Raw genomic sequence first — 15443 nt, forward strand, 5'->3', positions numbered from 1 at the left:
CAGATCTGAATATAAAAGTGTTCTCACCTTACATCATGAGTGCTCTGCCCTTAGAGTTCTCACCACGGCTTTCGAGTCTCCCTGGTGTACTCCCAGCGGGAGGAGGAGACTCCTAAAAAGCTAGACGGTGTTAAACAAATTCTTCTTTCTTTACAAGTTTCTGGATTTCCTGGAAGAAATCGAAGTCTGTGGTGGTTGTTGAGAGCAAGCAGTGGGGTAGCTGTAAGATGGCCAGAGTGTGGACAGTGGGCCAACAGGAGGCTCTGAGTGGTTACAGGTGCACATTGCAGGGCCCCACGCCTGCCAAATTAGAAATCAGGGTCTTCCCAAGCCTTCCCGGTGATTCCAGCGCAAGCTCCAAACTGATCTGTTGCCCAAAACCAAATGTTTCACGGCAGCCATGGAGGCTGCAGCCATGCTGCTTCTGATGCAGCTGCTCCTGTCAGCAGCACTCTTTGAACAGTGCATGCTTTTCTCCCAAATGAGTCATTGACTCCAGCTTCCATCTCCACTAGGGCAGAAATGCCCTCAGATCTGCAGTTCCACCAGACAAGCCCTGCCTTCACAACTGGGCGAGGCTTTGCTTTGTAGAATGAGTTTACACATCGGGTAGAGTTCTTACCAACCCATCCGACACCGCCAGAAGCTGTTGCCAAGTTACCTAGACTGGGAGTGACATCTTAAATACAAGTTTCCGGCTGCTTAATTTTCTAAGCCAGTTTGCAATGTTCCCATTGCTTTTGTGCAGGGACAGTGAACCCAGCATGACTTCACCCAGAGCAGAATCACAGGGCACTCTTACCTGGGAACACCTAAGTAGAGCAAAGCTTCTAGCACATTCAGCAGGCTCACTTTTAAAGAGCAACAGAATTAGCACCAATATCGGCATGCCAATTGATTAACAGCTTGGTAACAATCATTATTGATAAAAATCTATTGGGTTTGCTTATTTACTTATAAAATGAACAAGTGAACATGTTTGGGCTAAATTAAGCCATGTGTGGGTTTTCAAAAGGTAGTGCCAAGATGAATTTTTGTAGTGTTGAAAAGTGGATGCCATAGTTTCTCATTTCCATTGGTTTGGTTGGTGTTTGTTTGGGAGCTTTCCTGGGATTTTATGGCAGGGGACACTAAGAGAAGTCATGAAGGCTCCATTGACTGGGGACTCATGAGAACTGTCCCTTCCCCTAGCTGATAGCTTTGCCCCTGTCCCCATTAGAACTTCTGGCAGCTAAACCTCAAGAAACGGAGGTAGTGACTTAGTTATATGACTTGGTTATTGCTTATCATATTGGTGATTGTAGTTGATGTGAGTTGATGTTTTAGGAACAGTCAACTTGCTAAGTATTAAGTTCTCCGTCAATTGTTGGTGACCGTGGATGAAAGTATTTTAATAGATTCTATACATGAGGACTTATAGAGGTTGCTGGTAGAAAGGATGAATTTCAGTGGTGGTCATGGGGTGTGAATTTTAGCAGGTGGTGGTGATTTGTCCAAAAAAGGAAGAGCTATGTTACTGGAAAGCCATCCCTGCCTCTGTTGACTTGAGAATGCTGTCTTTAGAATGGCCCTCAGCTCTCTGTTAAGGTTTGCATCTGAAATGTCCCTGCAAAGCCATGTGCATGTGGCACTAATGCTATGCCAAATGGTAGAATCCTGAGCAGGTGGGGCCTAGTGGAAGGAAGTGATGTTAGTGTGGGCGTACCCGGAAAGAGGATATTGGAGCCCAGCCCCTTCCCTCTGTTTCACTTCCTGGCAGCCGTTACGTGAATAATTTGCTGTACCACACATCTTTGCCACATTCTTAGTCTTGCCACAGCCCGGAGTGACAGGACCGAGAAACCGTGAACTGGATGCCTGGATCCATCAGCTAACTCTGTCCTCTTTTCACATTATTGCGCTCAGATGCTTTTGTCCCAACCACAGGAAGCTACTGTACCGCCAAGACAAGCGTTTGCCCCTAAATGTCTCCTGAGTTCTTGGTCACTGCTGGCCCTACCTTCACCCAGTTTGTAGTGAACCTTGGAGTTCCTTTGTTCTCCAGTCTCCAGCTGTGTGCAGCTCCTTGCCTCCCATCTGTCAGTGTAGACCCAGCTCAGGATGGGTATGGGTACCCAGGACCCTTCTCTGGGGGGAATTATAACTGAGAAAAGCTAGTTGGTCTGGGACAGATGACTGAACTGAAGCAGTGTTGGAGGGAACCTTCAGCTCTAAGGAGGTGCTACAGGGAGAAGAGAATAGAGCAGAGGCAGGAGGATTCTGTGATGAGAGAGATGAGAAGCTAATGAGAAATCATCATGCTTTTCTAATAATCTAGCATTTTTATCCTTAGAAATCAAATTCATTTTAATAGTACAGCATTCCTACCTACACTGTAATGTACTACATCACAACCTATTTCCCTTGTTTAGGCTAAGAGAGGTGCCTCCCAGATTTGGTTTCCCTCTCTACACCACCAGTGTTACTACAGTTCCTAAAAAGAGAAAAAGGCCATTGTATTAGTCAGGGTTCTCAAAGTGAGCAGAACTGAGAGAATGAATAGTGTGTGTGTGTGTGTGTGTGTGTGTGTGTGTGTGTAGAGGGGGATTTATTAGAATTATAGACTGTGGTCCAAATAGTCCAACCATGGCTGCTCATGATAGAAGACCAAGAATCTAGTAGTTGATCAGCCCAGGAGACTGGATGTCTCAGCAGTCCCAGTCTGAACCTGGTGCTGGAGTCCTAGGGCATTCTTAGAGAGCTGTTGGTTTTCAGTCCCCATTAGAATCCCAAAGAAGTAGGTTCTAATGCCAACCCAGCAAAGGAAAGCCTCAGCAACAGAGTGGATGGGCTTGTCAGTTAGAGAGAGGGCAAGCAGGCAAAAAGCTTCCTTCTTCCATCTCCTTTCATGTGAGGTGCTATTAGAAAGTGTAATCTAGATTTAGGATAGATTTTCCCACCCCAAATGATCCAGTCAGAAGATCTCTCATAGGCCTACCCTGCTGCTTGGGTTTTAGTTGATTCCAAATGTAGTCAAGTCAACAACCAAGATCAGCCATCATGGCTGTGAAACATCTCGAGTATTCCATCTTGATTAGGTCAGGCTGGGTGGTTCATCATCATGCATTTATGCTATACGTGTCTCCTCTGATTTAGTCCTCGTGATCTAATGATGAGTCTGAACACTTATGTAGCTTGCTTGGGAACCTTACAGAAGGGAAATGACAGAGCCACAGCTAGAGGGTCATGCCTTTCTGCCATGGCTGTAGAGGGTACAGAGAGGATTCCACCCTGGGTGAGTGTGGGCAGCATCACAGCAGGCTTGGTTCAATGTACCACTAAAGAAGGGCGCTGGGGATGAGTGCTGTGAAGATAATGAGCAGTGGTTGGCAGGAGGATCAGCAAGTTCCCACTGTCTATCTTATCAAGCGTGGCAGGCCTTCACCTCATGTTAGTGATTTCTGCTTGGTTCACAATTACGAAAATATTGAGAATGGCTAGAGAGAAGCTGCCTTTCCCTCTTTGTTTGCGCATCTCTCTTCCTCTTTTTCTTCTATGATTGTTGAGACAGGGTTTTACTGTATAGCTGAGGTTAGCCTCAGGCTCACAATCATCCTGCCTCAGCCTCACAAGTTCTCGCAATTACGTCTAAGAATACCTCTTCAGGCAGTGTTGTGACATGGGGGCAAAGCTCAAGGGCCGACCTACAGAGACTGGGTCCTTTGCTTTATACCTGACCGCTGTCCAGTGAGACGTACAGTATAAGGACTCTCAGAAGGCATTCCCAGAACAGTGTGGTAGTCAGATGGCCAGAGAGCCAGCTACTCATCTCAAGCTGATCTGTGATATGAGGGGTCACTTCTCAGGAGTGCTAGCCTTCTGTGACCTACCTACAAAACTCATAGCCATTCCTTCTACCCAGCACATGGCCCCCTGACAGACACCTCGAAGGAAGGATTACACCAACCCAGACTTTCTCCCAAAAGCCAGCTAGTCTGACATCTGTGGTTGCCTTCGGAACTAGATTCAAAGGGTGATGGGCACATCATGGTGAATGGGTCCCATTATTTTATACTAAGGATGGCTTTCACATTCTCAAAGCCTTGTCACCCGCTTGTCCCTCTAATACTCATAACTTGGTTTCTAGAAATCAAAGTGAGCAAGACTTTTACAGCTCTTTACCCAGCATTCCTGGAATATTTGTTCATACCCACTACTCCTAATACAAAGGATTTAGAGGGAGCATGTGGAGGAGTGTGAGATTATGATGGTATTAAAGGCCCAGTCTCCATCCCCAGCTCAGTGAATCAGGGCCTTGTTTCATGAGGGCTGCTTATACTGCTCTGTGGGAGATCTTGGAAGCATCTTCACTGGTGTCTGAACCTATGAGGATTTTTTTGCCTCTTCTATAAAATACCATCCTGTCTGTCTGTCTATTTGTGATTATTAGCATCCTGTCTGTGTGTTTGTCTTTTGTGTATCTTTTTTATATGTTTCTGTTTGTGTAGTTTGTAGACATATGTGCATATGGAGACCAAAGGTGAACATGGGTATCTTTTTTCAGTCACAGTCCACCTTATATTTGAAGTCAGGGTCTCTCACTGGACCTGGAACTTACTAATTGCTAAGCTAGCTGGCCAATGAGTTCCAGATATCTACCTGCCTCTCTCCCTCTGCTCTGGGTCATAGACGCTTGCTACCTTACCAGCTTTTTACACTGATGCAGGGGATGCAGACTCAGGTCTGCATGCATGCGTGGTGGGTGCTTTACTGACTGGGCTATCCTCCGAGCCCCTCCTGTCAGCTTTTACTTCTCTTGCCTGGTGAGTTACTTCTTATGTTTCTGTTGGTCTAAAGGTGTCTGTGTGCCACTTCTGTAGTAAGGACTGGCTGGGTCTTTGTCTCTGTCCATGAGCAAAGAAATGTCTCAGAACCAAGGACATCCTAGGATGTCAGAAACTACACCCATAAAGTCTCACCAGCATGACTGCCCACTACCCTCAGGGGACACCTGTAAGCACTGAATCACATAAGCTCACAGGAGCACACATAAATATATACACATAAATATATAAAAATAAATATTTCAATTAAAATATAATTACACCATTTTCTTCCTTCCAATTTCTTCTGTGTGTGTGTGTGTGTGGCGCGTGTGTGTATTCTTTTAAATCTACAAAATACTAGAAACTTACTGCTTCTGGAAGAAAAAAAAAACACTTAAACTAGGCCTGTTATGTTCCTCCTCCTATACCCTAGAGGTCCATAGCCTCGGTAGAATGTCTTCCTTCTCTTCTTAGGCAAATGTTGGGTACTTTCACTGGTGTTTCAAAGCAAGTGAACCTCAGAAACTGCCGAGCTATACCAGTTAAATAGAGCAGCATTGCAGGATATGCAAAGGTCCTTGCGCTGTTGCTGCTGTTGAGTTACACGCTCTGCAGCCGGCGTTGAGTCTCTGTTCAGTGTAATTCTGTGCTGCCTGCACTGCACATGGCTCAAGACCTGGAGGGCTTTTGACGTAGGTGGAGGCTGAGACACCCAGGAACCTACAGAGTGCCAGGGAAAGGTTTGAGAACAGTATTTAGGCAGGCACCGACACATCCCTTGGCTAGAGAGGTGCCTCCCATGGGACAGCGGCACAGAAAATGGTAAAGCAACGCTGCGGGGGAATCGGCTGGGAAAGCCTTGCCCTCTGGCTTCACCTGTGCCTTTGCCGAATTCTCCTGTGACAGGGAATTCCTTTGGCTTTTCCTTTCCCCTGCCAGAGAAGGATAGCCCCCAAGTGAGGGGCAATTCACTTGGCTCTGTCTTCTAGGGTGCTCTTCTGTGTATTCCTTAGAAAGGACAGCAGTTGACTGTCCCCAGGAGTGGCAGGAACAATGGAAACAGCCAGTGTCCCACTGTGAGCCTTTCTCAGGGTGGTGAGGAGTGGTGACATAGTCACAAGTGTTCTGTGTGTTCTGTCCCTCAGGTGCACCAGTACTATAGCTGCCTTCCAGAAGAGAAAGTCCCATATGTCAACAGTCCTGGAGAGAAACTGCGAATCAAGCAGCTATTGCACCAGCTGCCGCCCCATGACAATGAGGTAAGGTGTTTGGAGGGGGCTTCTGCTGGATTGACCCTTTTCCTAATGTTGTGATCAGTAAGATTGCTGCCAAAAAGCCATCTGGCAATTGATATGAAATTTTAGCTTCTTTAATTAGAATGTAAAGAAACTGGCTGATAATTTGGGAGACCACTCCTTATCCCACCCCTCACCCCCAGAAGAAAACTAGTCTCACCCTGGACAGGGTTAGACTCCAAGCCTGGCATGACTGAGTAGTACAGAAAGCAGGGACTGCTGTTTGAAAACCCAGGCCAGTGTTTTCTGACTGGAATGTGTCCTGCCAGTTGCTTGTGGGAGTTGGGAGGATGACTAAGGACCGCTTCAGGACTGGAAGAAATGCTGTGAGTCTCTCAGACTTTGAGGATTGTTTCCTAAGAAGTGAATGTACAGGTTTTCCGTGTCGAGGGCAGCCAAAGTTCCGGGTCTAGATTGGCAGTTCTCACCAGGACGTTTGTCAAGCCAGAGTCCACCTTGTTAGAGTCAGCCATCTGTATTTTGAAAGTAGTGTGAACGTGGACATTCCTTTTGTCTAGTTCCAGAAACAGAGCTCTGGAAGCAAGCGTTTATTTATTTGATTCTGAGTTTGAGGTTTTGAGAGTGGCTTTCACTTTATCCAGGATAACTTGGAACCCTCTCCGCAGCTCATGGACTCTTTCTCTCGCTCCTCCTCTTCCCGAGTGCTGGGCTACAGAGGCCCTCCCGTGCCTGGCCATCGTTACTTATTATTGAAATCACATTGATCCTAAAGAAGAAATCTGAATGGAAGCTTCTAAAAGATCGTGTGGGAGGAGATTAGGTTTCTAAGCTGGAAATTAATTTGTAGGTATCTGGTTTCAAAAATCAAGAATCCTACAGATTTTTACTATTTAGCTCTCTATTTAAAACAAAAGCATAATATTTAAATTGAAAGGAAAGAATTACCCCTGCAGAGAGCTGGATGCTAGTTCCTACCAGCTCATCCAATACATGAGCTGAGTCTCAGGTGACATATTTACATAAAAGGGAATAATTTTTTTTAACATTTTTATGAGATTGTGTGTGTGTGTGTGTGTGCGTGTGTGTACACTCACATACCACATCATATATGTGAAGGTCAGAGAACAACTTACGGGGATTTGTTTTCTCCTTCCACCATGTATGTTTTGAGGATCAAACTCAAACTGAGAAGATCATATTTTGCAGCAGGCATCTCTGCCTCCTGAGCAATGTCTTGCTGGCCCGGAAGGAGGCAATTGGCGCTGCGAATGCTGAGGAACTGAGAGTGCAGATATTAGTCCAGCCCTTGTCTAGCATGTGCAAAGCCCTGGGTTTAATCCTCAGCACTGCAAAACTAAACATATGAATCTGAAGAAGTGAGACAGCGTCTCAAAACCTGAAGCAGCTCCCTAGAAAGCGGCTTCTCTCTCTCCTACTGCCTATTTCAGAGTTCATAAAACAAACACAAAAGCTGACTCCTTTAAAGATGAAAGCAAGCACTGCAACCGGATGCCTGGATAACGAATCTGGAGGTGAAAACGCAAGTTTTTACAAGCAGGAGGGGTGTGCCTGTTTTTAAAAGCATGCTCATAAAATGTCATTGCAACCATGTTTTGTGGGCTGTTAGGTTTCTAGAACATTCCCCTGAAGACTTTTTTTTTTAACTGTCACTTGAGGGAGGGAATTGATCTGCCCTCGTAGTGGTTCGCTCTGTTCATGGGTAACTGTGCTTTCATTAGACGCCATTTGGATTATGACTCCATGTGGGTAAGACGTGATACATGAGAGCCAGTGGACAAGATCTGCTCATCTGACATGGGGACGTGGCCTCTTCTGAAGGCAGAGGCTGACTCTAAAGCAAATGCTTGATCCTTCTCTTTTCATTTGGACAGCACAAATTTAAATAGACTTAGTTGCTCTGACTTTCAAATTAACACACAGCAGTCCTAGTTGAAAGCTTTGCTTGTTATTTTCTTAACAAAAAATTGTCTGCACAGTGTAGTCAACATATCTGTAGTCTGATATCTGGATTACTCCAGAAAAAAAAATCATGAGACGCAAAGGAAGGTATAAGTATGGCTTAGGTGGGGTGCAAGCATGGCAATAAATGAAACTGAACGTGTGATGAGAGCCTGGTTCCTTTTACATTTTCTCTTCGTGATGCAGTGATGGGACAAGGAAGAAGCCTCAGTCTGGTCCCAGCAGGTCTCCTAATATCACTACAGCCCATTCTGTTCTCCCATCATCAGTAAGCACATCCGTTTTAGCATCTCCCGGAGGTGCAGTGGTCGGCTGGGATCTGACAGTATGGTTTTGTTCTGTTTGAGAGTTACCTTCCCAGCTTTGCGGCTGACTGACTTTTCTTTATGTAGTAATAACCCATTTTCCTTTTAAGTAAATGTATCCAAGTTTCTTGAAGTGAGTCATATTTAAGAATAGCATTAATAAATAATAGTTCAGGATCATGGCACAATCACCAAGTGCAGAAAACAATGGAACAGAGTGGCAGATCCCAGAGGCAGATGCCTTTGCTGTCCCTCCCTTAATTCTTTGACACTCTGCGTTTTAAAAAGAAGGAAGTCTCTTTCTCATGTTGTCACATTAGAGTCCAGACCAATGCTTGCCTATTCTCATATCCCAGAGCAGGATGGAGAACAGATGATGTGCGTAACTGACAACCAGATCGGGGCCATTCTTTGGTGCAGGGCTCGTTCCAGCTCCTTACAGTTTGTAAGGAGAATGTTCCAGGAAATTGCCGTCTCTGAGCCACTCTTGGTGACTTCAGTGTGAGTGTGGGGACAGTGTGAAGGGTAAGGAGCCATTCTCGAATGTCTCTCCTTCCGGAGGCATGGACTCCAGAGTTCACAGCCTGCAGACTTCCCTTTGCTTATCACCCGTCTTGGTGCTGGCTCACTTAAGTAGCTCCAAGCTGTGAGCCCTGAGTGGGGATGTCAGTACTTCCCCTGGAGTGATGAAGCCTCCTCCATGCTGTCCTCTGTGTGTTCAGGTTCGATACTGCAACTCCCTGGATGAGGAAGAGAAGAGGGAGCTGAAGCTGTTCAGCAACCAGAGGAAACGTGAGAATTTGGGCCGAGGGAACGTCAGACCCTTCCCCGTTACCATGACAGGAGCCATTTGTGAACAGGTGAGGATGGATTGGAGCCAGGAAGAAGTTCATTCTCTAGTCATTTTATTGTGCTCACCCTCTTTTAGGCCTTGAAAATACAGCATGAGCAAGAGACATGAAAGCTTTGTCTTTTTCACATAAATAACTATGCACCAGGGGAGGTCAAACAATAAATAAAGTCAGTAAAATAGAAAAACTGCTGCAGAAGGGGGCTAGGAAGGACTAGAAAGGTGTGATGACTGCAGTCTCAAGGGTCATAGAAGACCCCTCTGAGAAGGTGGCATCTGGAGCAAAGGCATGCAGAGCTGTGCAGAAGAGACATGCAGATCTTGAACATGAGAAACAACTATGGGGGCCTTAAGGCAGGAGGGTAGCTCCTGTGGACAGGAGACTGTGGCCTGCGACTGGATCACAGGGACAAAAGGGCTGGGATGTACTGATCATGGCAGAGTTCATGGAGAGCCATGTAAAGAACTGGAAGGACCAGACAGGGTCATGCCTTCATCCTTTGATCTGGACCACAAGTCAGTCTCTCATCCAGGATCATCCCAACATGGATGACCTTTAAAGGATGGTGTGAGGGATGATACCTGAATTTATTCTGAGTTTGAGGGTTCTTTGTCAAAGTCTGAGAGACCCCATGCCATCTCCTCGGCACCGCATTGAGTTGAAGGATCTGGAGTTACCTTCTGCCTGCTCTGCTGTAGCAATGCTTTGGGTGTGGTAGAGGAGAGTGCTAAAGCAGGACAGGTATATCACCTGCCTGGGCCAACCTCACCCCACTCCTGCTTTCCAGGGAAGACCACCATATCTTACCCTCAGAACATAGCTCTGTATTTTAACCCCAGCGGTAAGCATGAGTTGTCTGTGATTTCTGCCTTGTATATCCTATGGTACTTTTCAATCAAGATTATACGAAGAGATGCTGTAGAGAGCTAAAACTCATGCCTGAAAGGCATAGGGAAGAGGGAGAAGCAATTTAAGAGTGAGTGGACTATATGTGCCCTCTACCCTCCCGTTCAGTAGTACAGGCCACCACCCCAGTCAAGCCCCTCTCTCTGTGGCCTTTCCTGCCAGTGTTAATGTGGCTATGCCTTTGCATGAACTTTGGGATATGTAGGAAATGGTTAGGCCTTTTACCCATGCTTTATAAGTTGACTTGTTGACTGCAGATCCTGCCCACCCTGTATACTACCATGAGGTAGGATGTCCCTCTGTATGCTGTGAATATCTTTTATTACCATTAGTTAATAAAGAAGCTGATTTTGGCCAATACTCAGGCAGAATAGAGCCAGGTGGAAAACTCAAATAGAGATAGGGGGAGGAAAATGTCAGTCAGGGAGACACCATGTAGCTGCCAAAAGAGAAAGATGTCAAAACATTACTGATAAGCCACAGCCACATGGTGATAACAAATTAGTAAAAATGGGTTAATTTAAGTTGTGAGAGCTAGTTAATAATAGCCTGAGCTAATAGGCCAAGCAGTTTGTAATTAAAATAAGTTTCTGTGTGATTACTCGGAACTGGGCAGCTGGGAAACGAAAGCACAGCCTCCAGTTATACTACCATGCTGAGAATCCATCTCACACCTTCATATTTCTCATTCCCTGTTACATAAGTTGTCTTACTTAGGCCCTGGGGTAGGGGCTCCTGGGAAGAACAAGATAAATGTGCCCTACCAGGTATGTAAAAAGCAGGGGACACACTAACTATTATGCATATCATGCCCTAGGAGCTAGCTGTTGGTAGTCACTGGATGTCATTCTTACACAGCTGATGTTGATGCTGTTTCTGTTTGCCTTGCAGTGCGGAGGGCAGATTAAGGGTGGGGACATTGCTGTGTTTGCATCACGTGCTGGCCATGGCATCTGCTGGCATCCACCCTGCTTTATATGCACTGTCTGCAACGAGCTTTTGGTTGACTTGATCTACTTTTACCAAGATGGGAAGATCTACTGTGGTAGGCACCATGCTGAGTGCCTGAAGCCGCGCTGTGCAGCCTGTGATGAGGTCAGAGCCCCATCCGTGTGGGAAGAGTTTAACTTTCCTGGTATATCCATGGAAAGTAGAAGTGGCACCTTCCGTGTCATGATGTCTGTTTCTCTCTGTCTCTGTCTCTCTCTCTCTCCCCATACACTATTCCCAGTATTCTTACCTGCCCCACAATTCCTCTGTTGTACCACACATGCACATGGCCAAACAACCTTAGTTGACTCTACCCTCTTATGTTAACCCTTTCCAGAGAGAACCATCACCCGTATCCCAATCATGGTGGATCTGGCATCTGGCATATGACCCATAACACTCAGCATAGTGGATTCAGGGTCTCCCGTGTAAGAACAGGGTGAGGAACCACATACTATAACCATCGAAGTCCTCAAATGCCATGCAGCTAACTTACAGTTAAATATATAGACACTCACACATAAATAAATAAAAATATAAAGAAGCCATTGAGCAACTTTAGATTCCAGCTAAAAATTTCGAAAGTCCTCATCAGAAATAGAACTCCATTTCTAGAAAATCCTCTGGAACAATTGATTAGTGAGGGGAAGAAAATGGATGATGGTGTTTGATCTTTTTTCCCCCCTACAAAAGTTTTGGAGATCATTGGGTAACTGTCTGGATGGTTCCACCCCTGGCACCACAGGTGTCTGAGAACATTGTGGTAAGAAATCAGAATGTCTACCTGCCAGCTCCACCAGGACAAGGCCAGTTGTCCATTCAAACTGCCTGAGGGCTTCACTTTTTCTAGAGACCTGGTGTGCCTTCGTTAACGTGAATTCTGATAGTAAAGTTGAGGTGCTCGACTCCCTGGTCCTTGTTAAAAAAGCGAACACGGGTCAAACTCTGGGACTCTAGGCAGTCCCTTTGCCTTCTGCCTCAAGTGCACAAGGGCACATCACAAAGTTGAACAAGCACCACTGCTACCTGATCGCAAATCATGTTCACAACCGTGAACAGTCAGCACCCTCCACCCACTCCATGCTCTTCTCCTCCTTTTAACCCCATCGCCCAGCCCTGTCCCTGTCTGGATTCACGAGTGCTAGCATCTCATATGAATCAAATCTTCTCACGTTTCCTTCTGCCTCTGGCTTCTTCCACCTAGCATGATGGTTTCAAAGTCAATTTCTGTTGTAGTCAATATTAGCACCTCATCCCTCTCCGTGGCTGAGCAGGAATTGCATTACTCTCTATGAACAATTTTATGCATATATCACCTTTGGCTTTGCCATTTAGCAACTGGTGTGCATTTGTTTCTGCTGTTAACCGTGATGAACAATGCCACTGATGTGTGCATTTCTAGATACACATAAATTTTAAAATTTGAATGTTTTTCATGGTAATTCTAAGCCCAAATTTTGAAGGAAGACAAAACTATCTTCTAAAACAGCAGTCCCACCTTCCATTCTTATTGCCTAGGTAAGATAATTCCAGCTCCTACACATGCAATTGTATTGTTTTTATTATACCCAATCTAATAGGTATAAAATAATGCCACAGTTATATTTTAATGTATAATTATATAGCCATTCATAATGTTGAGTACCTTTTAAATATTTTTGTCTATTATAGTAATAGACAAATAATAATAATTTGTTTATTCTAATAAAAAATATTTTATTTATTAATTTTGGGAGGAAGAACTATGGGTTGTAAGCCTTTGCTCATTTTTCACAGTCAGATGAATTTTTTTCCACTTGTGAGGGTTGCTCATATGATCTGGACATAAGTCCATTGTCGGGTGCATGGGTTCACAGAGATGGTCTCCCATTCATTTCGTATTTTTCCTTTCTTACTCATATTCTTCAAAGCATGAAGGTGTTTATTTTGATGAAGTCCACATGATCTATTATTTACAGATTGTTATACACATTTATGTCTCCATGACTGTGAAACCATTGCCCAGACCAAGGTCAAGAAGATTTACAGCTTTTGTTTCTTTGAAGGCCTTTATCACTCTTTCCTGTTAGGTCCTGTTAGATCCCCTTTCAGTTACTTTTTGTTTATGGTGGGAGGGAGGGATTCAACTGATGGTTTTCCATGAGATTTCTAATTGTCCCAGCCCTATGTGTTAGAGTCTATTTTACCATAGTTGATCTTAGCACCAACTTTGACAACCAAATTGATTCCCAGACTCTTAATTCAGAGAGTTCATCTATATGTTAGTTTTTATGACAACACCACACTAAACTGATTATTGTAGCATCAAAATAATTTTGAAATATATGCTTTGAAGTTTCAAACAACTCTGATGGGTCAAAACATGAAATACTTCTCAGGACCAGGAAAGTATTAGACATGAAGGTGACCAATTCTGAGGCATGGGGAAGTGTTAAGAACCATGGCCAGCTGGCCACATGGCCTCTCATCTGGAAGCAGCAGTCACTTTTCTTAGCTGAAGATTATTATCATACTAAATGCATTCCAAGCATTGCCCAATTTGATGTTTTCAAGAAGAAAAAGAAGAGAGTTCCAAGGATTCATATGACATTCCCCATTTTAGAAAACCCTGTGCCTCAGCCAAATGAAGCTGGTGTGTGGAAGCTATTCTTTCCAAGGTAGACCATTTGCTTTCCACCAAAATGTGTCAGTGTAGTGAATTGTGCTTCAGGTATGAGCTGGTATGTGTGGGGTTAGCTTACAGACGTGCAGTGCTGCTTGTCAGCTTAGGGGTCACACTTGCTTTCTCATCTCCATAGTCTGGGGCTCTGTAACTCTCTCCGGTGTGTCGTCATGGTGAGCCCTGGACACTGACCAGTGGCTTTCCCGTCTCCAGATCATTTTTGCAGACGAGTGCACGGAAGCTGAGGGGCGGCACTGGCACATGCGACACTTCTGCTGCTTTGAGTGTGAGACTGTGCTGGGGGGCCAGCGCTACATCATGAAGGAAGGCAGGCCCTACTGCTGCCACTGCTTCGAGTCCCTGTATGCAGAATACTGTGACACCTGTGCCCAGCACATAGGTAAGGCCAGATGGACTCCGCCTTGTGTCTGACCCAGTTATAACCCCTTTGGTTATAAATAATAATAATAATAATAATAATAATAATAATAATAATAATAACCAACTCCTACCAGCTTCAATGAAAGGAAGTTCTTGGATCATTTTGCCAGAAAAGCCTAAGAGTTTTCGGCCTCAGGTAGAGGTAGATGAAGGGTTAAAAATAATGCCTGTTGTTTCGTTTTTCTCTGTGTCAGTTCAGTTTGCCTTCTCTTGGCATCTTTTAGGAGCAAATGATGTTCACAGGGTGGTTGAAATGTTGTTCTGGTTATACACAGTCTTTAGACACGCGTTCTCAAGAGGAGGAAGGAATTGACACACCAGTTTCCTAGTTAGTTCCTCTGGATGGGACCTTATCAGTCCTGACTTGACCCTCCATCTACCTTCAAGTAGGACTTTTTGGTGTACTTTTCACCCCCAGGAAAAAGTGTGAGGTCCCAAAAGGAAAATGTGGGAGACATGGACATAACCCTCAACAACATTTCAGACAAAATCAGGAATGGGCAGAGGGAAGAATGGGGTGGGGGCCTTTGGTAATGAGGGATGGCCACTGGCTTCCAGCAAGTCTGCCTTCTAGAGACTCACCAACAGTGAACCTAAGCAAAGGCAGATCAAAATGAACAGTTTGCAAACTGTGTGTCCCCGGTTCACGGCAGATTGAAGGTGGTGAGAATCCTCCCCATTCGTTCAGCCCTTCAGCAGGTCAGCTTCATCGGATGGGCTTCTGCCTTGCCTTTTCTGGTGCCTTGGGAATGCAGCACTGTTTAAGAAATGGTGGCAGTGGATAAATATCTACGGCCTTTCTGTGGTCACGAAACTCCAAGAAGCCTGTTTGGAAGCTGCCAGTATCATACCTGCAGTGAGGAGATGTGGAGACTCCCCTCTCATGGCTCCATTTTGCTCTACTTTGCTTTTATAGAGATTCAAAGGAAGCAGCCTTTTCCCTGGGGTTCATCAGAAATGAGAGTTCTAACAGTGCCTTCTAGACTTAGGTGATGGAAGACCCTTTCCCCAAAGTGCCCTCTCCTCTCACCAAATGCTACCTTGACCAGGTGCCCAGAGCCATTCTGTTTCTAGGATTGTCACATTCAGACGTGCTGATATATATATATATATATATATATATATATATATATATATATGCTTTTAATTAGGAAATAGGGATCTAAGCTGTGAGACAGGGAAGTGGCTGTGGCCATCACAGAGACTGTGGTGTGTTGTATTGACTCCAGGCTGTGAATGGGTGGGTT

General features: G+C 45.0%; 1 protein-coding gene across 4 annotated transcripts in view; it reads left to right on the forward strand.

Annotated features, from left to right (window-relative positions):
- Positions 1-15443, forward strand: part of Prickle2 (prickle planar cell polarity protein 2) — a 355220-nt gene that overhangs the window by 298223 nt on the left and 41554 nt on the right. For all 4 annotated transcript variants that reach the window (XM_057767802.1, XM_057767809.1, XM_057767826.1 and 1 more), the window contains 4 exons: positions 5951-6064; positions 9069-9206; positions 10995-11198; positions 13969-14155. In XM_057767802.1, the coding sequence (XP_057623785.1) occupies positions 5951-6064; positions 9069-9206; positions 10995-11198; positions 13969-14155 (643 nt within the window). The remainder of the gene's footprint in view (positions 1-5950; positions 6065-9068; positions 9207-10994; positions 11199-13968; positions 14156-15443) is intronic.

This window comes from Chionomys nivalis, chromosome 1 (assembly GCF_950005125.1).
Source record: "Chionomys nivalis chromosome 1, mChiNiv1.1, whole genome shotgun sequence".
In the NCBI taxonomy this organism is placed as follows: Eukaryota; Metazoa; Chordata; class Mammalia; order Rodentia; family Cricetidae; genus Chionomys; species Chionomys nivalis.